The following is a 24149-nucleotide window of genomic DNA, read 5'->3' as shown; positions in this document are numbered from 1 at the left end:
GGTAGATTGGGGAGAGGAGAGACTGGGGAACGGGTCCATACAGAGTGAGGTAGATTGGGGAGAGGAGAGACTGGGGAACGGGTCCATACAGAGTGAGGTAGATTGGGGAGAGGAGAGACTGGGGAACGGGTCCATACAGAGTGAGGTAGATTGGGGAGAGGAGAGACTGGGGAACGGGTCCATACAGAGTGAGGTAGATTGGGGAGAGGAGAGACTGGGGAACGGGTCCATACAGAGTGAGGTAGATTGGGGAGAGAAGAGACTGGGGAACGGGTCCATACAGAGTGAGGTAGATTGGGGAGAGAAGAGACTGGGGAACGGGTCCGTACAGAGTGAGGTAGATTGGGGAGAGAAGAGACTGGGGAACGGGTCCATACAGAGTGAGGTAGATTGGGGAGAGAAGAGACTGGGGAACGGGTCCATACAGAGTGAGGTAGATTGGGGAGAGGAGAGACTGGGGAACGGGTCCGTACAGAGTGAGGTAGATTGGGGAGAGGAGAGACTGGGGAACGGGTCTATACAGAGTGAGGTAGATTGGGGTGAGGAGAGACTGGGGAACGGGTCTATACAGAGTGAGGTAGATTGGGGAGAGGAGAGACTGGGGAACGGGATTCATATTTTCTGTCTAGAACCGGAACTGACTGAGCGATTCTCAGGGTTACAAATTCAGCCCTGAGTTAAATAGATAATAGAATGAGTTATTTTCATTTAGAGTGGAGAAGAATAGTTTCAAATTGACTTGTTGCCCTCACCAAATTGAACGCAACCTGCTTTATCCTCCTAACCTTGACATATTTGTACACCTATAGCTTCAGCCTAACGCTTTCAGTCTAGGATCCTTTCTTTTTGCAAATATTATTAAAAGCACTCTAAAAGTTCACTGAAGATAATTATGAACCTAACTACCACTATTTGTACAAGTGTGTCCTCCAACTCAGCGAGTCCTCTAGCTAGCTCACTGAGAGCACTCCTACTCTAAAACGCTGCCTCTCGCTGGGCCCTTAATAAAAGCTCTCCTCCATCCAGCCCACAGCCTCTGTTTATAAGGCTTCGCCGTACTGAGGAGGAAATCATTTATTTGGCCAATGTCAGTTGATCATTGATTTAGTAATGGCTTGTTTCCCCCGGAGGCTCTAACCACTAATACTGTATACAGGGCTGATGCTGAGACTCCTGTGACTCTCACAGATAGCTCTCTCTCTCCATCCTCCACCACAATGAGCCGTCACAAACACTCCACTAGCAGCCACTAGTCACATACAGTATCTGTATAGAGAATATCATAGCCTGAGAAATAAAGCCTACTGTCAGTGGCTGTTACAGTATGTATGTTGAAGCAGCAGCAGTGATAGCGGGACCTGCTGGTGGATAGACAGAGAGTGGGATGCCAGCTGATTGGCTGGATTCCTGGCCGGGTCAGTGTTGTGTTGTCATCCTTCAGGATCTCTCCCCCTGTCCTGCGTGGGTCTCAGTGTTGTGGAGGATTGATGAGGGGAATTGCTTCTTCCTGTTGAGGGATTACAATAGGCGTGTGAGTGAGTGAGTTGGCCGCAGGCTGCAGGCAGGCAGGGTGGTGAGGGCACGGAGCGGAGGAGGGAGGGAGGGACAGATGTGTTGGCATAGGGCCACCGGGCCCACTGAGAGACAGAGAGAGAGACAGACAGGAGGACACCCAGAGACTACTGCCCCCGCAGGGAGGAAAACACAGTCTCATGATGCCTGGAAGAGACCTACGGGTACAACTCACTCTGTTTATCCTTCCGGCTGTATGACAGAACACACAGAAGATATGAGACATGAGGTTGTCTACTTAACGTGCCTCACATGGCTTTATTTAATGTGTTCTTGGTTGATACCCCAATGCCAGTCGTTAAAGTCATTTCCCATGTAGATAACAACATGAATCATGAATCATTAAGATATTATTTTTCACGGACCATTTCAAATCCAAATTGACAAGGTTTGATTGGCTTGTTAGTGTATTTATTTGTGCCGTCTGTGTTTTCCTCTTGGTGATTGGAACTTAACCGTGCGATGCATCCGATGATACTCTGATTGAACCACTCTGTTTAGGGCCGCAATAAAACAATACATTAGCTAACAACTTTCCCTCAGCTTGGCACATGCAGAAGGCTTTATGACCAGCTTGCACTCACTTTATTAACAGTATCTTATTACAATATGCTCAATAAAACACTAATTCAGCTTTATAAACGGTTGCTTTAAAATGTTTGAGAGAGACCGAGAGATTAGCTTTTATTTATTTTATCTTCTAAAGAGGCTGGGGGTAAGATTGTCAGCAGTGCTTACCTGCCTCTTAGGGTTACACTGTTGTGGTTTCTGTTCAACATGGGATTCTGGCAGTGCTCAGTGCCAGGTGCTGAAAGCCCTGTTTATACCAAACACTAGCCCAGAAACATCCCTTTGTTCAGATTTATGAGCACCATTAGTTCTTGTTTGAATGTAGTGAAAGACCAAGTCTAATGTAGTCAGCTCATCTTTGCTCTAGGTGTCTCAATCCCTCTGAGTTTTCACCCACATCAGACAGATTGCAGGATAGCTGCATGAACAAGTTGTGTACCAGACCACAATGGAGATAGTAGATAGAAACATATTGTAGTTGGCAGTATCAGGTCATTGGCAGGCTTTACATTGCAACATGGTGCCGCTAGGAAACGAGCAAGAAACTTGGAAGAAGTGGAGATGGGGCGGGGCCTGTATCCAGCTCCGTAAGCTCCGTAAAGACAGTCTTAGGGAGCTGGGCCTGCTCCCCACTTCCTCCTCCAGGGGAACACATTCCGGAAACATTCTGGAGTAGTTTTGTCTCGTATGTTGCTATCTGTGCTAGTGGCAGAGCAGTGGGGGTTGCTGCCAGGCCAGGGTCCCCAGGGGCCTGTGGTATCGGCGGGGCCGGAGGACGGAGGAAGTTGGTACGGGTCCAGTGGGGCCGGCCGGGCTCAGTGACAAGCTGAGCTGTCTGCCGCGGGGACGCTGGGAAAATGTAAATAAGAGTCTGATAAGAGCTATTGTTTTCATTCCATTCTCATCCTGTCTCAATGGGCTGCTCTGGAGCTGCACAGCATTTTATCTCAGAGGAGAGAGGGAGAAGGAGAAAGAGAGGGAGAAAGAGGGAAAAGAGAAGGGAGAAAGAGAGAGGGAGATATTTAAGTCCCTCTTAGGAAAATAGAAAATAAGCTCAAAGGGACTCTTAATTTATCTTGTTCAAGCGTTTTTCAATGTCAAGCCAACAACATGATTCCACTTTCTGCAGACTTTGGTATCTCTATCCCCACAAAGATAGACAGAAATCCACTGATATTGACAGCCACAATGTAACATACAATATAAACTTTGTGTTGGTTTTAAGATCTTCAATATAAATCACCTGGATTTGAATATTCTATATTTTCCTATGAAACATATCTGGTTTTGATTACAAGACCAATGGGGTGTGATAGTTGTATGATTTGTTACAAGCTCTGTCTAAAAATGGACACTGTGCACCTACTGCTCACATCTTAATAGGACACAAACTATTATTATGATATAACACAGTGTTTCCATTGGCATGTTTAATCTCTCCAGAGAAGACAGACAGGAATTTGAGAAATTAAAACAGCACACACATACACACACTACTATTAATCTAAATTCCTCTAAAAATGGTTTAGCCTTTCTAAGACTGCTGTGAAATAAGCCAGACGACTGAGTAATTTTGTGTGTGTTTTCCTAAAGTATGCCTGATTGAAAATTATAACAGCAATATTTTCATTTGGGTATGCCTATTTAGTTCTAAGCTGTTGGAGCATTGAAAGGTGTTTTTAAGTTATTTTATACACTAATCCAGGCCATTATTCACTCTCCCAGGTGGAAAAGAGAAAGGGCAGGCAGGCAGGTTCTCTTGCACATTCCAGCTGTAGGCTGTCTTGTGTGAGGGCTTGGCAGGCTGTGTCTGGCCCACGGTTGGGGATGTAGGTGCAGTATGGAGGAGTCAGGGAGCGGCCACTCTCAGGGGAGGGGAGGGGAGGAGGAGGAGGAGGAGGAGGAGGGAAAAGTGGGAGGGGTGGAGTAGAATGGGAGCTGGCACCATATTATCTACAACAGTTGGTGCATTCCTTAATGATCAAGTGCTGGAGCAGCATCTCTGGTGATGTGTATGTATGTACATTCACCTGTGTGTGGATTTGTGTGAAAGTATGGTGTATATATTTACATGAGTTTGTGAGTGAGTGTTTGTGTGTTTGTGTGAGTGTTTGTGTGTTTGTGTGTTCTTTCTGCCTGAGTCGGTAGAGGAGTGTGTTGCTGTTGTTGTGTATCTGTATTGAGGGAGGGCTGTTATCTGGGGGAGTGTGTTGATGTTGTTGTGTATCTGGACTGAGGGAGGGCTGTTATCTGGGGGAGTGTGTTGATGGGGATAAGTCCAGGAGGGAGAGGAAGCTTGCTCACCCAGGGGTGAGGCCCATGGAAGAGAAGCGGAACTCATTCACTCCCCCTGCCCTCAACCCCTGTGTGTCTGTGATCCCACTGCCAGGCGGGGAAGCAGGCAGTCAACACACACACACACACACACACACACACACACACACACACACACACACACACACACACACACACACACACACACACACACACACACACACACACACACACACACACACAGCTCCTCTCTCATCCCGGGTCAGGGGGACAAACTGTGAGTTGGGGATTGGAAAGTCAATAAAGCAGAAGTAATGTTATAGTGACCTGAGCCTGTGATGTCCTGTTGGCCTCTCTGCCACGGAGGAAGTGGACAATCAAACAAAATGGCCACTCCGCTGGATCTTTTTGAAAGCCAACGTTAAACAGAGGCAGGCGAACCATTGAGCCCCTATTACTCCCAGCCTCCCAGTCCCTCTGAACTTCATGTGTTTTCATAGTGAGGTATCATGTTTGGATTGTGGATGAAGGGTGAAGACATTACACCCTAGATAAAAGGAATCATCAGCTGTGTACTTTCTAAACTGTTTACATCTCCTCAGTCAGAGGAAGAGAGAGGATAATAATGGGAGAATGATCCAAACCATTTAGGATATCTCTCTCTCTCTCTCTCTCTCTCTCTCTCTCTCTCTCTCTCTCTCTCTCTCTCTCTGTCTCTCTCGCATATCTCCTTTTCTGTACAGTATAATGTAAATGAATATATTTGAAACATGAAAAATCAAATGAAATATCAAATGTATTGTTTAATGATACATCTTTACACAACAGATCTTGATCTAGATGATAATTGTATTCTGTTCGTTCCACTGCCTCCAGAGCATGTGATGACTACTATAACCTGATAACACAAAGCACTCCTAAGACCATCCCTGAAGGCATCCAGAAGTATGTTCTTATGAATTGTACCCTTTAGTTGGCAGAAGGAGACCACAAATGAGCCATTGTCAGGAGAATGGTTAAACCATTCCTGATGGAGTCCCAATGCTTTCTGTGAACTGCAACAATGTCTGCTTTTTCTGTTTGTCCTTTATTCCCTTTCAGAGTGAACAAACCCTGTCTTACACTCCATGTTGTCATCTTCAGGCAACATGACTTGATCTGTTTAGGGCTCCTGTTTTCAGGAACAGTCAGTTAACACGGAGCCCGACTTAGAAACAACAGCAGCATGGTTCTATATTTACTAGAGAGTAGAGAGTAGACACCATCCCGGAACAGTTGACTATATATCAAGCCTTAACCAGCAGTATGAAGGTATGAGAGGAGATCTAGGACTGCTCTCATGGGTAAGTCAGGCATCAGCTGGTGGGTATGTCCATGGTGGCAGCCCCAATTTGTCAGATAGATAGGCAAACAGACAGACAGACAGACAGACAGCAGGGCCCTGCTCAGTGCTAATCCTGGATCTTGGTATAGTGGCCTGGCTGTCTTAGTGCAGTTCAGACAGGGGGCAGCGTGCTTGGGAGCCTGCAGTTTGACTTGCGGAGGGTGGAGGGGATGGGAGGAGAGACGGGGGTGGGTGGTGTATGATGGGAACAGGCTGACCTCTGCGCAGTGCGGGGACCGGCGAGGCCCGGGTTGGCTGGGCCAGCAGTGTGTTCTTTATCAGCTATCCCAACGACAGCATGGCAGATTCCAGCCATTCCTCCACTGATTCATTGTCAGCCGGACAAATGTTAATTGTTTTCATCACTGGCGGCTGTGAGAACGCTTGGACACACCCTGTCTCACCCCTTACCTCCTTCTTAATGTCTCTGCACTGTCTCTGCCCTTACCATGGCTATACTGTCTGTCTCCCCCCTCGCTCACCCCATCTATCTGTCTAACCTTTTACCGTCCTCAATGGGTGCTCAAGAGTGAATGTGTTTTAATCTACCATCAGTAATTAGAGCTATTCAGTTGGGAAAGAAGTGAATGGTTTTTAGTTGTAATTAATAATATTCTCTCTGAATGACAAGTGACATTGTCTTGTTTTAACCAAGAAGCTGTCAATGTTTTATTTTGACCGTTGGGGACAGGACACCTTTAGTGTGTATGTTTGTATTAACATACACAGCTAGATTTGACAAGGAGTGTTAATGGGTGTGTTAGTTGTGTTAGTATTACTGGAGTGCTGAGACATGCGTGAGAAACGGACACTTTTGGCATGTGAATGACAACAGAGAAAGCACCTCTCTTTAGAAACATATTTCCTCTACCTCCATTTTGTTATGAGAAGAAAAATTTCAGACTCCTTTTCATTGTTATACAAATATCAGTAATTCAATTCAAACTGAAATTACATGAATGAAATTGGAACCTTCAAAATATTATCATATAATATCATAAAAATCTAAATACATACAAATTGAATTTGGATTTGATGTACCCTTTCCTGAAAGAAATCCGTTGGAGAAGTGAATTTTAAAATGAAAGCATTTTAAAAGGTCTCTTTTCTTTCCCATGTCTTTCAGAATCTAGTTGCATGGAAACACTTCTGTCAAAAGAGTGGAAAGAGAAGATGGAAAGGCTCGACACCGGTGATCTTCTGGGAGAAGTTAAAGGTAAGCTTGATGCTGAGGTCACTCACAACCGCAGTGCTCTCTTGTAAAGACTGTCTTAGAGTGAGATTAACAAATCCTTCTATTCCTATCAGACATACATAATCTATACATAATCTAAGAAACAGGCTTGCACTCTGAAATTAGACAAAAGCTCTTGGCTGCCTTCCCTAGTTCTTTTCTGCACTTTCCTTATCTGTTATGTCAAAATGCCCCTATCCAGAGCCCTCTCTTTAAATTCCAACCCCATTTCCCAGTCTGTCATTTTGTTTGTGTCTGTGGTTTACTGTTAGAGACTAGGCAGTGAACTGCTTTATAAAACTATAAGACTAGAGACACTGCTTCCTACTCATGCAGTGGGTTCATGTCGAGAGAGGAGAGATGAGGGGAGAGAGAGAAGAGAGAGGAAAGAAGAGAGAGGAAGGAAAGTGCAGAGATGAGGAGAGCCCTCTCTCTTCTAGGTCTCTCACATCTGAAAGGAATTCTGCCTTGATTCTGGTAGTGAACACCCTGCACAGCCCAGCTCTCCCTCCATTTCTGTATTTATGTGCAGGGAAGGTGGGCCTGGGCAGGGCAGGCGGCTGGGTTTTTTGCAGGTCCAGTTCTTAGCAGTGACTGTTACTAAAAAGGTGTTTATGTAGCTAGTGGAGAGGAAGGCACAATATCAGCTGTCTGATAACACCAGGCTCAACCTCTCTCGCTCTCTCTCTCTCTCTCTCTCTCTCTCTCTCTCTCTCTCTCTCTCTCTCTCTCTCTCTCTCTCGCTCTCTCGCTCTCTCTCTCTCGCTCTCTCGCTCTCTCTCGCTCTCTCTCGCTCTCTCTCGCTCTCTCTCTCGCTCTCTCTCTCTCTCTCTCGCTCTCTCTCGCTCTCTCTCGCTCTCTCTCGCTCTCTCTCGCTCTCTCTCGCTCTCTCTCGCTCTCTCTCGCTCTCTCTCGCTCTCTCTCTACCTCTCTCTACCGCTCTCTACCGCTCTCTCTGTCTCTCTCTCTCTCTCTCTCTCTCCTTCTTTTCTCTATCACTTGCTTCCCTGCCAACTCCCATACTCTCAAGCCTGTGCCTCGCAACACGAAATGGTGTATATTAATGATTGTATTATTAATGTTTACAAGAATATACTCATATCTATATATCCATGTCATTTTAGCTAAACACAGACGATGCTGCTCTGCTCATCATGCACAATTGTAATCATCAGAACTATTCAAAGACTTCTGAAAGCAGCATTCTGCTAGCGCGTGCACTGGAATGTTTCGCTTTTTTTTACGATGTACTCCCACTTTAATAGCTCTTTTTATCATATAGTTGGCAGTCATAAATAATATTTGTCCTTGGTTTTAATTATGGGATGACATTTTCTCTGTGTGCCGGGGAAGACAATAACTAATGCATGTTGTAATAAGTATATCCATGGTCAATAACCTTAATGAGCTGAAATATGAATCATGTCTTGGTAAACCAGATTCATTGTAGCTGACCCTGTAGATCAAAGTGCAGTGGAACAAATGTTTAAAATGATTTAGCCTTTTGAAAGCAGATCTATTTAAATAACAGGGCATTTTTCTGTTTGATAAATGGTAAGGGTGAGGTTCCACAGCGGAGTAAACAGGTAGGGTGGGAGCCTGATAATGCCCACTGTGTCCTTTGTTGACTCACATGCAAGGAGACAAGGAGACACAGTGAACACTAGACTTAGAAATATAACTACTTTTCATATCACACCGGTAGGCTTTCTATGGTTTTTAATTAGCCTGCCATTTCATATGACTGTAGACATTTCAAAGGACTGCTTTGTGCTCCCCCTTACAAATGTCTCTTTCTGCGTTTGAAGTCTGCCGGATGTAAATACTGCCAATTAAAAAGAAGCCCAGGGTTGGAGACACACAAGGTCCTCCTAATTAAACCACAAACAAAGGCGCCAGGCAGAAAACACCTTCTGATTACCATCTAAAGTGTTATGATGAATCAGAGTATTAATTGTTAGGTTAAAATCCATACAAAGGGTAAGCATGCCGGTAGGTTTAAGTTAACGGAGGACAGCGCTGGATAAAGGCTAACATCTGTAAAAGCTACCTACTGCCTCAGTGGCCTTGATACTGGTTCTCTACTCAGCGGACATTGAATCTGGAACCAATGGCATTGTACATTCTACCTAGACTACATCCTTTGTGGCATTGTTCATTTGTTACAAAAGATTGCTTTTGATGTTCAATGATAAATAAGTGAAATATAAAATTCTGCCCCTTTTGAACTGAAAGACTGGTAATTTGTATTTTTTTCCCTCACAAGACTGCCTTTGAGTTAGCGGTAGAGAATCTAAAAGTCTCTGTAGTTTTTGCTCAACTGCTTTCCATATTTTCCACCTTATGAACCTGTCATGGATGGCACCTTGTCGTACTGTTGTAGTTGCAAGAGGAGGAATCTGCTGGGTTAAGACTCGCAGTGGAATTATCACACAGGAGAAGACAATAGGTGGAACAGAATTTGGCCAAAAGGCTTCACTTCACCAATGAAAAGAAGTGCATTCTTTTACACTATGCATTTGTGTTCAGACATGCCCAGACTACATTATGCTCTTGGGGTAAAACACAAAGTACAGTAAACAAAACAATGGTATCAAAACATCTGAGGTTGGCTTTCCTTTATCTTACACTCAGTTCAAGGCGACCAAGCATTTAGTGCCTCACGTACATAGTTATAGTGTATTGTCATGTGCTTTCCTGCACTAGAATGGGTCTGTGGTTAAACTGATACTGGTACTTCCAGTAAAATGGAGTCAATTTGAACTGTTTCCATCAATACAGGTTAGGAAGTATGCTTAACAGAGATATAGAGAATAGAATGATTTGGGTGTAATGATGTCAGATGTTTATCAGCCTTGTTCTTTAAGCTGTGAGAGATTAACAGCTGCAGGAAGAGAGAGGGAGGGAACGGTTTGTGAAGGATTATTAGTGGTGGATTACTTTTCACCAGCCGATTCCAGGGGTAACTGATTGTTTTCATACCTGAGCTAAGCTGTCAATCATGAGGAACGGTGAGAAGGGAGATGAGATCTCCTGAACAAAACCACAGAGCAAGAGAGGGAGGTGGCCTGGAGGATGTCCAAACCACAGAAAGGAGCAGAGAGGGTGAGGGTGGGGGGGGGGAAGCAAGATAGAGGAGAGAGGAGAGAGAGAGAGCACAGAGAAAGATAGAGAGAGAGAGACCTGGGACATGGCTGCTCTGACATGAGGCTGTTTTAATTATGGTCCTTCAAAGAGAATCTCTTTCTGTGAAAGCTGTGCCACAACGGCAGAGAAATCTCATACACTTCCAGTACTCCTGTCCTTTATTCTGGCTGTACTGTTTATGTTTGTAAATCGTTTTAAATGGTCAATGATGGGGAGGTGCCTATTGTGGTTGTTTAATTTAATTGGATCATTACAAACCCTACCCTCCTTGATGCAATAAAACATACTTTGGAGGAAAACCGGAGTGATTTTAGCTAGCCTCACTCCGTGCCTCACATATGTCAGTTGAAGAATTCAGGTGATGTGCATGTAGTTAATGTAAATCCATTGGAATGTGAATGCAGGTTTATGGGGGAAAGGCTTGGTCAAATAAGCTCTCCCTGTGCAGTGTGGCTTTCATTTAGACTCAATCAGGGCCTTTGAGACCCAGACACTGCAGGACTGTTTAACTTTCCCTGTAGCCATCCAGTGTCCGACAGCCCCCCGAAAAAAACGGCAAAGCATTTATTCAACTGAATAAAAAAATGTGGTAGTTCAATTGGGACACAAACTGCATTCATTATCTCAGAAGGTCTGATGTAAAAATGAAGCTCAGCATTGTACATTTGTGTTAAAATGGCAGCTTGAATTCTATATAAATGAAAATCAAGCCTCTTGCACTTCCATAATCAATTTGTGAATGCTGTCTACATGACAGTGGCGGGGTGCACATTGACAGTCCTGTGGCAGGCAGATAAGTAGAAGCTCTTTAAGGGGAGAGCGAGGAGTGAGTTCGGGCAGGGCCGCAGCTGAGACTGATTTGATGCTGCTCCTACCTGGCCTCGCTTCTCCCATCCCGACAGAGGACTACTGTGTGGACACAGAGCTGGGGTTGTTCAGCCAGCTGGGTTTACTTCAAAACATGATTATTCAATTTAACATTCAGCTTTATTCTTAATGGCTCCAATAAAGTCTAGAGCGAATGCCAATGGAGATTCCACACTATATCTGTAAATACACGCAGAACCACAAGCATATTTTCTAGTGGGAGCAGATTTTTATCGGCTCAGGATAACATTGTCGTTTCGTGTTTCTTTCACCTAGTTTCTCGGTTTCAGAATATTCACACATGGCCATTTTAGTACAAACTTAAACTGTCACGAATAGACAGTGCATAAACATTCAAAAATCTCTCTCAGAGAAATATTATAAATAGCTGCGTAGTGGAATTGAATGTAAGGTGGTAAATGTGACTGTCATGAAGACTAAATGACCTAGTGAATCAGTGTTATACAGCTATGTGTATTTTGAGGAGAGAGCTGTGTATGTTTGATAATGAAACCTCTATTTCGAGGGGAGGGCGTAGGGAGGGACCATCTCAGCCCATCACACACTGAATTATCCCTCCAATTCCCCCAATTCAAAAGTGCCACAGTTTGCATTTCTCTCCCAACACTTCAATAGTCTTCTGTTGGCCCTGTGTACCCAGGTGAAATATGAGACCCCGTAAATCATTATTCTTCAGACTGCATTTGCGAAATGAATGTATGGGCCTAATGCCCTCTGTTTTCCCCCTTAATGAATTGAGGAATTTAGCTTCTGGTGTCGGCTGCAGAAAGGAACACCTTGTCTGTGTGTGCGTGTGCGTGTGCGTATGTGTGTGTGTGTGTGTGTGTGTGTGTGTCCTCTCACTTTCTCCCTCCTGGCTCTGTGTTTTGAGAGGAGACAGGCAGACAGGAGTGGGTTTGGTGGTGTCTGGGTCAGCCACTGCTGGTGTCGGTGTGGGCAGAAGCCCTGTGCCATGGAACCAGGCATCCTGGGCTTCTGGATGATTGGCTGCACATTTACTTTTATACATTTGACACTTAAAATTAGTTTTCATTTAACTCCCGAATTTCAGTGTTTTTACATTTAATTTACCAAATTATACTTACTATTACTACACATAATTTGTTTCATTCTTGGTTGGCAGACATGTAGGTATGATTAAGAATACAATAATCAATTTATATCTTAAGTTACTACCAGGAATCACCAGCAATCCTTATTTTAACGATTGACAAATATACACCTCTCTCACTTATAGAAGTGTAGTAAATGGAATATTTATCAGACTCCCAGCTGCAAAGTAAATTGCATCCTCACAGCCGTGTAATGCTGCTTAAGCACTGGCTGCTATGTCTGGGCTGGGTTAGTACATGTCACGCTGGATTTCCCCCTACAGCTGCTCTAGTGCTACGGCTCCGGAGCCAGCCCCTCTGCTGATCTACCACCAGCCACGGAGACACAACACACACATGCGCACACACACACACACACACACACACACACGCACCCACATACATACACACAATCAACATCTTTGGAAATCAAGGACAACATTAGTGAAAGAAAAGAACATGAGATGCAATCCCTCATATTATGGTTCTAAATAAACCAGTGTAGATGCATGAAGTTATAGCCAAGACCAGTGAATTGGTTCAATGCAAGAAAACACACATTCCCTTCCGTTTCAAGGTTTTCCTGACCATTGTTCAGACCGAGAGCTCCTTTTGTCGTTCTCTAGGCAACTCCGATGTGAGGGAGGGAGGCCCTGAAAGCTGATCAGTGTTTGTAGCATTTTATAATAAACCTGGACAAGAAGTGCTTCTCCTAACATGAAAGCAGGAGAGGTCATTACCATACACGTCATGAGGGATGACTGAATGATGGAGAAAATCTAGTGTACCTCGATGTGTGCTTCAAGCTTTGTCACATGACTTGCCAGTGTGGTCAGCGCTCTACAGATCCCTTTAATTACAGTTCGTCCTCTGCTTCAATAATGGTTCCTGTTGAAAACACAGACTGAACTGTCTCGTCTCTGGGTGGGATTATGGTTCCCTCTGTGAAGATAGGAGTCTGTTATCAGTGTTCAGTCGTATCTGTTCAGGTCTGTAAGGCTGCTATCGTCGAGCTCTGATGAAGTACCTCGTCCGATGCCACTGATACACCATAGAGTGCTGAGGCTTTCACATTAGCATAATTACACTGAAGAGGCAGGCCTCTTCCGTCGTTGTATTATTAGCCTGCATTAGTGTTCAGTGTGAACGTCAGGCCGATGAAGTACGCTTTTAATATTAACCACTTGGCGCGTCAATCAAAACACTTTTTTGAGAAATATTTAGAAAATATATGTTAAACACTTGGGGAGACGTTGATATAGATGCAGAAATGATGTCTATATAGGGATATAGAATTAACACAAGGATGGTGTGCAGCACACACACACACACACACACACACACACACACACACACACACACACACACACACACACACCAAATGAGTTTAGTACAGTATACCAACATCAGCATAAGCAAACACTTCCCAGTGGTTTTTGATGGTGTCTGCTTCTAGCAGTTCCCTGCTGATGGATAACCACTCCATGGGGAATTCATGGCCATGTAGTCCAGTATCTCAGGCTGTGAGGATTGATGGTCTGGGCTGCCATAGCCTGACATGTTGGTGTGTCCTTACTCATGCTTGTTAATGATGGTTTATAGGCAGGATGAACAGTTTGATATCATCACAGAGGCAGCAGGCCAGGTAAAACAGCTGCTACTCATATTGTCTCTGTTCGTTCTGACTCGGGCACACAGGTACTTTAATACTTTTTTACTTGAAACACATATGGCCTTAAAGCATTTCTGAACAAGCGTATATACAAGCCTAAAACATAGTTAAGCTTAAGTCAAATCTCTGTAGCTCGACAAATACCCCTTTGTTGTCTCTGGTTGTGCTTGCTTAGCAGGCTCATAGCCAGTTGTTTTATTCTATGGATTATTTAGGCTACACATGACAAATATTTTGTTTTAGCAGTCACAATGTACAATATTAATGTAGATTTCCTGACATTAATATATGAATGGTTTTTGAAAGGCATAGTCATCCTCACCATGATTTTTACTGGTAAACATTCTGTTGTGTGTGTGTGTGTGTGTATTTGTTTGTGTTTGTATGTGCAAACGTGTGTTTGTGTTGATTCAAAATTAGGATTAATTGCTTTTGGAGCAAGGTCTCTGCCCCCAAAAATTATTTCATTGCAAGGCTACAGGAAGCAGTACTAGATTCCATTTGCAGTAATTCAATTGTATCTTTGTATTTTTGTCTTCTTTAGAAGACATGAACATGGGGTCAGAGGACTACTGAGTTCATATTAGTGTTACAAATTGCATTGTGCTGAACACACCAGCGCTACAGAATCATCACCCTGTGTGGACTGTATGTGTGTGTGTGTGTGTGTGTGTGTGTGTGTGTGTGTGTGTGTGTGTGTGTGTGTGTGTGTGTGTGTGTGTGTGTGTGTGTGTGTGTGTGTGTGTGTGTGTGTGTGTGTGTGTGTGTGTGTGTGCAGTGCGTACATTCAGCCAGAGGTGTTAACTTTTCTCATGTGGATGAGCAGCACAGAACAGCTCCTGCCTTCAGCATGCCAGACATGCTAGCTATGTGCAGTGTGTGTCCGGACACAGCCCCGAACAATTGCAGCATTTAGACAAGTCTTAATTTATTTAGGATGGGCTGGCAGCATATGGGAGGATCCACAATAGCTGACTGATGGAGGGACAAAGAAATTGCAGTGTTCTGGTGTAAAAAAAGGCATTCAGATTGGGTCATAATGGCTCAGCTGTCCTAACCAAAGGAAGGGACAGAATAAGGTGCTTTGTGATTTTTCTCTCTCCACCACCATTTCTTTTCTCCTTTTTTGTGCCTGAATCTTTTATCTGTGTTACTCACCAGGGACTCTTCAAAGTAACAAGCCTCCTTCTTTTCCCTGGTGCTGGACTTGGAACCCAAATTAGAGACTGCTTGATTAGAAGAAAGCGAAGGGGGCCAAGAGAGGGAGATGTGGGTATTGGACAGAACAAATCACACCCCTACAAAGTGCCTTTTATCCACAGACTCCAAGGCCCGACTCCCCACCCAGCAACCGTGGCCTGCTTGTTTTTCTCTTATCATTTATTTAGTTGCTCATTTGGTTGATGTTTTCTGCCCTCCTTGTGACGTTTAAAAGAGGCAGGCGTCTGAAAAGGTGAATGCTGAATGAGGTGGTGAACAACAAGACTTTGCTGTCTGTCTGTCTCCTCCAGAATGTCAGTCTGCCATGTTCTCCTTGAGCATGAGGGCTGAGGGGAGAGAGGAGAGCACGGGATCACCTGCCCATCTTCCAACCTGCCTGCTCATGGGACATCCTGGGCCAGACTGGCTCCTGATCCAGCCCCAACAGCCCGAGGCAGGGTGGGAGAAAGAGGAAGCGCTCCCAGAATGTCACAACACATTGGAAGTGGGGAACCAGGCTGCTTCATGTAGTGAGGAGGCATCCCTCGGCTGTCCATCTCCCGCTGCAAACAGGATGTGAGGAGACACGTTAACGTGCTGGCTTGGCCCCAACGCTGTTAAGAGCCATGCAATATGCAGGAAACTGCCTCTTTGTCAGCATGCCGGTCAGACAAACACCGCCGCTGTCCTATACTGCACCGTCCAATAAAAGTTTTATCTACATTTTAATTTAGAGGAAGAAAATGAATTTTACACAAAACCAGGCCAATGTGGTGATGCTGATGTACAGGGAAGACATATGTAGTCCAATGTGGTGATACTGATGTCCAATGTGGTGATGCTGATGTACAGGAAGACATATGTAGTCCAATGTGGTGATGCTGATGTACAATGTGGTGATGCTGATGTACAGGAAGCAGGGAATATATGTAGTCCAATGTGGTGATGCTGATGTACAGGGAAGACATATGTAGTCCAATGTGGTGATGCTGATGTACAGGGAAGACATATGTAGTCCAATGTGGTGATGCTGATGTACAGGGAAGACATATGTAGTCCAATGTGGTGATGCTGATGTACAGGGAAGAGACAATGTGGTGATGCTGATGTACAGGGAAGACATATGTAGTCCAATGTGGTGATGCTGACAATGTGGTGATGCTGATGTGGTGATGCTGATGTACAGGGAAGACATATGTAGTCCAATGTGGTGATGCTGATGTACAGGGAAGACATATGTAGTCCAATGTGGTGATGCTGATGTACAGGGAAGACATGTGTAGTCCAATGTGGTGATGCTGATGTACAGGAAGAAGACAATGTGGTGATGCTGATGTACAGGGAAGACATATGTAGTCCAATGTGGTGATGCTGATGTACAGGGAAGACATATGTAGTCCAATGTGGTGATGCTGATGTACAGGGAAGACATGTAGTCCAATGTGGTGATGCTGATGTACAGGGAAGACATGTGTAGTCCAATGTGGTGATGCTGATGTACAGGGAAGACATATGTATGTGATGACATGTGTAGTGGTGATGCTGATGTACAGGGAAGACATATGTGATGCTGTACAGGGAAGACAATGTGGTGATGCTGATGTACAGGGAAGACATAGTTCAATGTGGTGATGCTGATGTACAGGGAATGTGATGCTGATGTACAGGGAAGACATATGTAGTCCAATGAGGTGATGCTGATGTACAGGGAAGACATATGTAGTATGACGTGGTGATGCTGATGTACAGGGAAGACATATGTAGTATGACGTGGTGATGCTGATGTACAGGGAAGACATATGTAGTATGACGTGGTGATGCTGATGTACAGGGAAGACATATGTAGTCCAATGTGGTGATGCTGATGTACAGGGAAGACATATGTAGTCCAATGTGGTGATGCTGATGTACATGGAAGATATACAGCGGGGCAAAAAAGTATTTAGTCAGCCACCAATTGTGCAAGTTCTCCCACTTAAAAAGAAGAGAGGCCTGTAATTTTCATCATAGGTACTCTTCAACTATGACACACAAAATTAGGGAAAAAATCCAGAAAATCACATTGTATGATTTTTAATGAATTTATTTGCAAATTATGGTGGAAAATAAGTATTTGGTCAATAACAAAAGTTTATCTCAATACTTTGTTATATACCCTTTGTTGGCAATGACAGAGGTCAAACGTTTTCTGTAAGTCTTCACAAGGTTTTCATACACTGTTGCTGGTATTTTGGCCCATTCCTCCATGCAGATCTCCTCTAAAGCAGTGATGTTTTGGGGCTGTTGCTGGGCAACACGGACTTTCAACTCCCTCCAAAGATTTTCTATGGGTTGAGATCTGGAGACTGGCTAGGCCACTCCAGGACCTTGAAATGCTTCTTACGAAGCCACTCCTTCGTTGCCCAGGCAGTGTGTTTGGGATCATTGTCATGCTGAAAGACCCATCCACGTTTCATCTTCAATGCCCTTGCTGATGGAAGGAGGTTTTCACTCAAAATCTCACGATACATGGCCCCATTCATTCTTTCCTCTACACGGATCAGTCATCCTGGTCGCTTTGCAGAAAAACAGCCCCAAAGCATGATGTTTCCACCCCCATGCTTCACAGTAGGTATGGTGTTCTTTGGATGCAACTCAGCATTCTTTGTCCTCCAAACACGACGAGTTGAGTTTTTACCAAAAAGTTATATTTTGGTTTCATCTGACCATATGACATTCTCCCAATCTTCTTCTGGATCACCCAAATGCTCTCTAGCAAACTTCAGACGGGCCTGGACATGTACTGGCTTAAGCAGGGGGACACGTCTGGCACTGCAGGATTTGAGTCCCTGGCAGCGTGGTGTGTTACTGATGGTAGGCTTTGTTACTTTGTCCCAGCTCTCTGCAGGTCATTCACTAGGTCCCCCGTGTGGTTCTGTGATTTTGCTCACCGTTCTTGTGATAATTTTGACCCCATGGGGTGAGATCTTGCGTGGAGCCCCAGATCGAGGGAGATTATCAGTGGTATTGTATGTCTTCCATTTCCTAATAATTGCTCCCTCAGTTGATTTCTTCAAACCAAGCTGCTTACCTATTGCAGATTCAGTCTTCCCAGCCTGGTCTTGGTCTACAATTTTGTTTCTGGTGTCCTTTGACAGCTCTTTGGTCTTGGCCATAGTGGAGTTTGGAGTGTGACTGTTTGAGGTTGTGGACAGGTGTCTTTTATACTGATAACTGATAAGTTCAAACAGGTGCCATTAATACAGGTAACGAGTGGAGGACAGAGGAGCCTCTAAAAGAAGAAGTTACAGGTCTGTGAGAGCCAGAAATCTTGCTTGTTTGTTGGTGACCAAATACTTATTTTCCACCATAATTTGCAAATAAATTCATAAATAATCCTACAATGTGATTTTCTGGATTTTATTTCTCATTGTTTCTGTCATAGTTGAAGTGTACCTATGATGAAAATTACAGGCCTCTCTCATCTTTTTAAGTGGGAGAACTTGCACAATTGGTGGCTGACTAAATAAGTTTTTGCCCCACTCTATGTAGTCCAATGTGGTGATGCTGAAGTACAGGGAAGACATGTGTAGTCCAACGTGGTGATGCTGATGTACAGGGAAGACATATGTAGTCCAATGTGGTGATGCTGATGTACAGGGAAGACATATGTAGTATGACGTGGTGATGGTGATGTACAGGGATTACATTGCTCAGGTCAAGTCAAACTTAGATAATCTGATGTCAAATCCATTTTAGGCATTTAATGTTATGTTTAACCAACTATCTTCTAATTATAATTGTTTTAACAAGATTCACTGTCCAAATCAGCTTACTGGTGTCACGCCCTGACCTTAGAGAGCCTTGTTTATTCTCTATTTGGTTAGGTCAGGGTGTGACTTGGGTGGGAAAATCTATGTTTATTTTTCTTTGTTGGCCAAGTATGGTTCCCAATCAGAGGCAGCTGTTTATCGTTGTCTCTGCAGTAGAGACAAGACAATACAGGGGAGACAAGACAATACAGGGGAGACAAGACAATACAGGGGAGACAAGGCAATACAGTAGAGACAAGACAATACAGTAGAGACAGGAAAGAGATGAGGACCAACTTGTCTTGGTACAGGGGACAGGGGACAGCGCTTCCTTTTTCTCCCACCCTGCCTTGGTACAGAGGGCAGCCTGTTGTCTTGGTACAAAGGGCAGCCTGTTGTCTTGGTACAGAGGGCAGCCTGTTGTCTTGATACAGAGGGCAGCCTGTTGTCTTGATACAGAGGGCAGCCTGTTGTCTTGATACAGAGGGCAGCCTGTTGTCTTGGTACAGGGGGCAGCCTGTTGTCTTGGTACAGAGGGCAGCCTGTTGTCTTGGTACAGAGGGCAGCCTGTTGTCTTGGTACAGGGGGCAGCCTGTTGTCTTGGTACAGGGGGCAGCCTGTTGTCTTGGTACAGGGGGCAGCCTGTTGTCAGCCTGTTGTCTTGGTACAGAGGGCAGCCTGTTGTCTTGGTACAGGGGGCAGCCTGTTGTCTTGGTACAGGGGGCAGCCTGTTGTCTTGGTACAGGGGGCAGCCTGTTGTCTTGGTACAGAGGGCAGCCTGTTGTCTTGGTACAGAGGGCAGCCTGTTGTCTTGGTACAGGGGGCAGTCTGTTGTCTTGGTACAGAGGGCAGCCTGTTGTCTTGGTACAGAGCCTGTTGGGCAGCCTGTTGTCTTGGTACAGAGGGCAGCCTGTTGTCTTGGTACAGAGGGCAGCCTGTTGTCTTGGTACAGAGGGCAGCCTGTTGCTTGGTACAGAGGGCAGCCTGTTGTCTTGGTACAGAGGGCAGCCTGTTGTCTTGGTACAGGGGGCAGCCTGTTGTCTTGGTACAGAGGGCAGCCTGTTGTCTTGATACAGAGGGCAGCCTGTTGTCTTGGTACAGAGGGCAGACTGTTGTCTTGGTACAGAGGGCAGCCTGTTGTCTTGGTACAGAGGGCAGCCTGTTGTCTTGGTACAGGGGCAGCCTGTTGTCTTGGTACAGAGGGCAGCCTGTTGTCTTGGTACAGGGGGCAGCCTGTTGTCTTGGTACAGGGGGCAGCCTGTTGTCTTGGTACAGGGGCAGCCTGTTGTCTTGGTACAGGGGCAGTCTGTTGTCTTGGTACAGAGGGCAGCCTGTTGTCTTGGTACAGAGGGCAGCCTGTTGCCTTGGTACAGGGGGCAGTCTGTTGTCTTGGTACAGAGGGCAGCCTGTTGTCAGGGGCAGCCTGTTGTCTTGGTACAGAGGGCAGCCTGTTGTCTTGGTACAGGGGGCAGTCTGTTGTCTTGGTACAGAGGGCAGACTGTTGTCTTGATACAGAGGGCAGCCTGTTGTCTTGGTAAAGGGGGCAGTCTGTTGTCTTGGTACAGAGGGCAGCCTGTTGTCTTGGTACAGAGGGCAGCCTGTTGTCTTGGTACAGGGGGCAGCCTGTTGTCTTGGTACAGGGGGCAGCCTGTTGTCTTGGTACAGAGGGCAGCCTGTTGTCTTGGTACAGGGGGCAGTCTGTTGTCTTGGTACAGAGGGCAGCCTGTTGTCTTGGTAAAGGGGGCAGTCTGTTGTCTTGGTACAGAGGGCAGCCTGTTGTCTTGGTAAAGGGGGCAGTCTGTTGTCTTGGTACAGAGGGCAGCCTGTTGTCTTGGTACAGAGGGCAGCCTGTTGTCTTGGTAAAGGGGGCAGTCTGTTGTCTTGGTACAGGGGGCAGCCTGTTGTCTTGGTACAGGGGGCAGCCTGTTGTCTTGGTAAAGGGGGCAGTCTGTTGTCTTGGTAAAGGGGGCAGTCTGTTGTCTTGGTACAGGGGGCAGTCTGTTGTCTTGGTACAGGGGCAGCCTGTTGTCTTGGTACAGGGGGCAGCCTGTTGTCTTGGTACAGGGGGCAGCCTGTTGTCAGGGGGCAGTCTGTTGTCTTGGTAAAGGGGGCAGTCTGTTGTCTTGGTAAAGGGGCAGCCTGTTGTCTTGGTACAGAGGGCAGCCTGTTGTCTTGGTACAGGGGGCAGTCTGTTGTCTTGGTACAGAGGGCAGGGTCAGGGGCAGTCTGTTGTCTTGGTACAGAGGGCAGCCTGTTGTCTTGGTACAGGGGCAGTCTGTTGTCTTGGTACAGAGGGCAGCCTGTTGTCTTGATACAGGGGGGGCAGCCTGTTGTCTTGGTAAAGGGGGCAGTCTGTTGTCTTGGTACAGGGGGCAGTCTGTTGTCTTGGTACAGAGGGCAGCCTGTTGTCTTGGTACAGAGGGCAGCCTGTTGTCTTGGTACAGAGGGCAGCCTGTTGTCTTGGTAAAGGGGGCAGTCTGTTGTCTTGATACAGAGGGCAGCCTGTTGTCTTGGTACAGAGGGCAGCCTGTTGTCTTGGTACAGAGGGCAGCCTGTTGTCTTGGTACAGGGGGCAGCCTGTTGTCTTGGTACAGGGGGCAGTCTGTTGTCTTGGTACAGGGGGCAGCCTGTTGTCTTGGTAAAGGGGGCAGTCTGTTGTCTTGGTAAAGGGGGCAGTCTGTTGTCTTGGTACAGAGGGCAGCCTGTTGTCTTGATACAGGGGGGGCAGCCTGTTGTCTTGGTAAAGGGGGCAGTCTGTTGTCTTGGTACAGGGGGCAGCCTGTTGTCTTGGTACAGGGGGCAGCCTGTTGTCTTGGTACAGGGGGGCAGCCTGTTGTCTTGGTAAAGGGGGCAGTCTGTTGTCTTGGTACAGGGGGCAGCCTGTTGTCTTGGTAAAGGGGGCAGCCTGTTGTCTTGGTAAGGGGGCAGTCTGTTGTCTTGGTAAAGGGGGCAGTCTGTTGTCTTGGTACAGGGGGCAGCCTGTTGTCTTGGTACAGAGGGCAGCCTGTTGCCTTGGTACAGGGGGCAGTCTGTTGTCTTGGTACAGAGGGCAGCCTGTTGTCTTGGTACAGGGGCAGCCTGTTGTCTTGAGGGCAGCCTGTTGTCTTGATACAGGGGGGGCAGCCTGTTGTCTTGGTAAAGGGGGCAGTCTGTTGTCTTGGTACAGGGGGCAGTCTGTTGTCTTGGTACAGAGGGCAGCCTGTTGTCTTGGTACAGGGGGCAGTCTGTTGTCTTGGTACAGGGGGCAGCCTGTTGTCTTGGTACAGAGGGCAGCCTGTTGTCTTGGTAAAGGGGGCAGTCTGTTGTCTTGGTACAGGGGGCAGCCTGTTGTCTTGGTACAGGGGGCAGTCTGTTGTCTTGGTACAGGGGGCAGCCTGTTGTCTTGGTAAAGGGGGCAGTCTGTTGTCTTGGTACAGGGGGCAGCCTGTTGTCTTGGTACAGGGGGCAGCCTGTTGTCTTGGTACAAGGGGCAGCCTGTTGTCTTGGTACAGAGGGCAGCCTGTTGTCTTGGTACAGGGGGCAGCCTGTTGTCTTGGTAAAGGGGGCAGTCTGTTGTCTTGGTACAGGGGGGGCAGCCTGTTGTCTTGGTACAGGGGGCAGCCTGAGCTCCCCACAATACCGCCCAACATCAAAACACTGAGCCCTCTATTAGTATTCTGTTAGTGTTTGTGCAGGCCTGCACTCCCCACACATGGCCCCCAGGCTAGAGCCCACTGGATCCTTTTGTGGCCCACGAGCACTGGCCTGCTCCTGGAAGTCAGGATACATGCACACACACACTCACACGCATTTAACAAGCAATCCTATACTACCATACTCTAAAATAGTATTGACATTCACTGATTGGTCTCTGACTAAACATCAGTGAAGAGCTGGGATCCTGAGAGGACAGTATTGAGTCCAGAAGTTTGCTTCACTCTCTCACTGCCACTCCTGCACCCCCCCTCACTGGACTTGCTGTCTTCTGCAGTGTAGCTACTGGTGACCTGTGACAGATACATCTCGCTGGCCCACAAAATGCTGCGGCTTTATGGACACAGCCAAAGGTTAATAAAATCGCTGTTGAATGTACATTTTTTACAGATAAGGCATTCACAACAAGTGGTCGGGTGAATAAGAAGTCAATTCAGGCCTGGGAAACCGCACACAGGCTCAGTGAATAGCTGCTTTTAGGTGCTTTTTTCTGAAGAGGATAAATGGAGAATTGCAACTCTCTTCCATTGCGGCAAGCAGTACAAGGCAAGGCTGCCAGTAAAATGCCCTGAATGGGTTCTGGAGGTTGACAGGCCCTGTTAAGACAAATGGCCTTCCTCATCGGAGAGATAAAATAAATCAGGTGTTAGTCAAATTAATATAGTTGGGAGTGGAGAGGGCCCCGGGGAGCCCTGGGAGAAACTCAAGACAGATGTGTCCAAAGGATAGAGGAAGACACCCAGGAAAGAAAGAATTCAGCTCCCTCTGAATCCCACTGAATCCCTCTGGCCCCCAGCCAGACTTTACTGTACTGATATCTGTCCTTTATCCTTCTCTCTTTCAGTCTCTCTCTCTGTTGTTCCACTGTAGTCTCTCTTTTTTTAGTCTCTCTCTCTCTGTCTCTGTCTCTCTCTCTCTCTCTCTCTCTCTCTCTCTCTGTCTCTCTGTCTCTCTGTCTCTCTGTCTCTCTGTCTCTCTCTCTCTCTCTCTCTCTCCTTCTCTCTCTGTCTCTCTGTCTCTCTGTCTCTCTGTCTCTCTGTCTCTCTCTCTCTCTCTCTCTCTCTCTCTCTCTCTCTCTCTCTCTCTCTCTCTCTCTCCCCCTCTCTCTCTCCCCCTCTCTCATTGTGCAGTAGCTCCAACCTCTGCTTGTCACACAGGACTGCAGCGAGAGGAGAGTGAGTTACTGTCCAGCCTCTCACTGGCAATTATGTTGGTTGTGTAAGTCAATGGGAGGATCACTTAGCATTGATTAGGCGAAGATACAGAGCAGAGCAGTGCAGTGGAGAAGCTCTCCATCACGGAACGCTTGACTAGGACATGTGATTGGAGGAAGAGGAGACACACATCCTCACCGGGGCTGCGTTCATCATCGTATCCTTGCTCTGAACCATTTGCTGTTATTAATCAGAGGTGAAACTGCTTACAGTAATTAGCAGCTTTGGACAGCTGTGGTACGTAGTGTTGTGGGCGTTTCTAGGAGGCGTGGCACCTGTTAGTGATCTAGTAATTATGCATCACCCAGGAGAAACATGACTCCTCTCTCTCCTCTGTGTGTATTTCAGGGCAGCAGTCTAGTTGGTGTTGCTATGTGTTGTCACTTGTCAGAGGATGCAGTAGAGTAGCTATAGATGTC

At 46.2% G+C, this 24149-nt stretch overlaps 1 protein-coding gene across 1 annotated transcript in view; it reads left to right on the top strand.

Annotated features, from left to right (window-relative positions):
• Window positions 1-24149, top strand: part of LOC135552809 (transcription factor SOX-6-like) — a 140921-nt gene that overhangs the window by 33934 nt on the left and 82838 nt on the right. Inside the window, exon 4 of the mRNA XM_064984678.1 lies at window positions 6927-7016. Within this exon, the coding sequence (XP_064840750.1) occupies window positions 6927-7016 (90 nt within the window). The remainder of the gene's footprint in view (window positions 1-6926; window positions 7017-24149) is intronic.

Source organism: Oncorhynchus masou, chromosome 2, assembly GCF_036934945.1.
Source record: "Oncorhynchus masou masou isolate Uvic2021 chromosome 2, UVic_Omas_1.1, whole genome shotgun sequence".
In the NCBI taxonomy this organism is placed as follows: Eukaryota; Metazoa; Chordata; class Actinopteri; order Salmoniformes; family Salmonidae; genus Oncorhynchus; species Oncorhynchus masou.
This window is presented reverse-complemented; position numbering and strand designations above follow the sequence as displayed.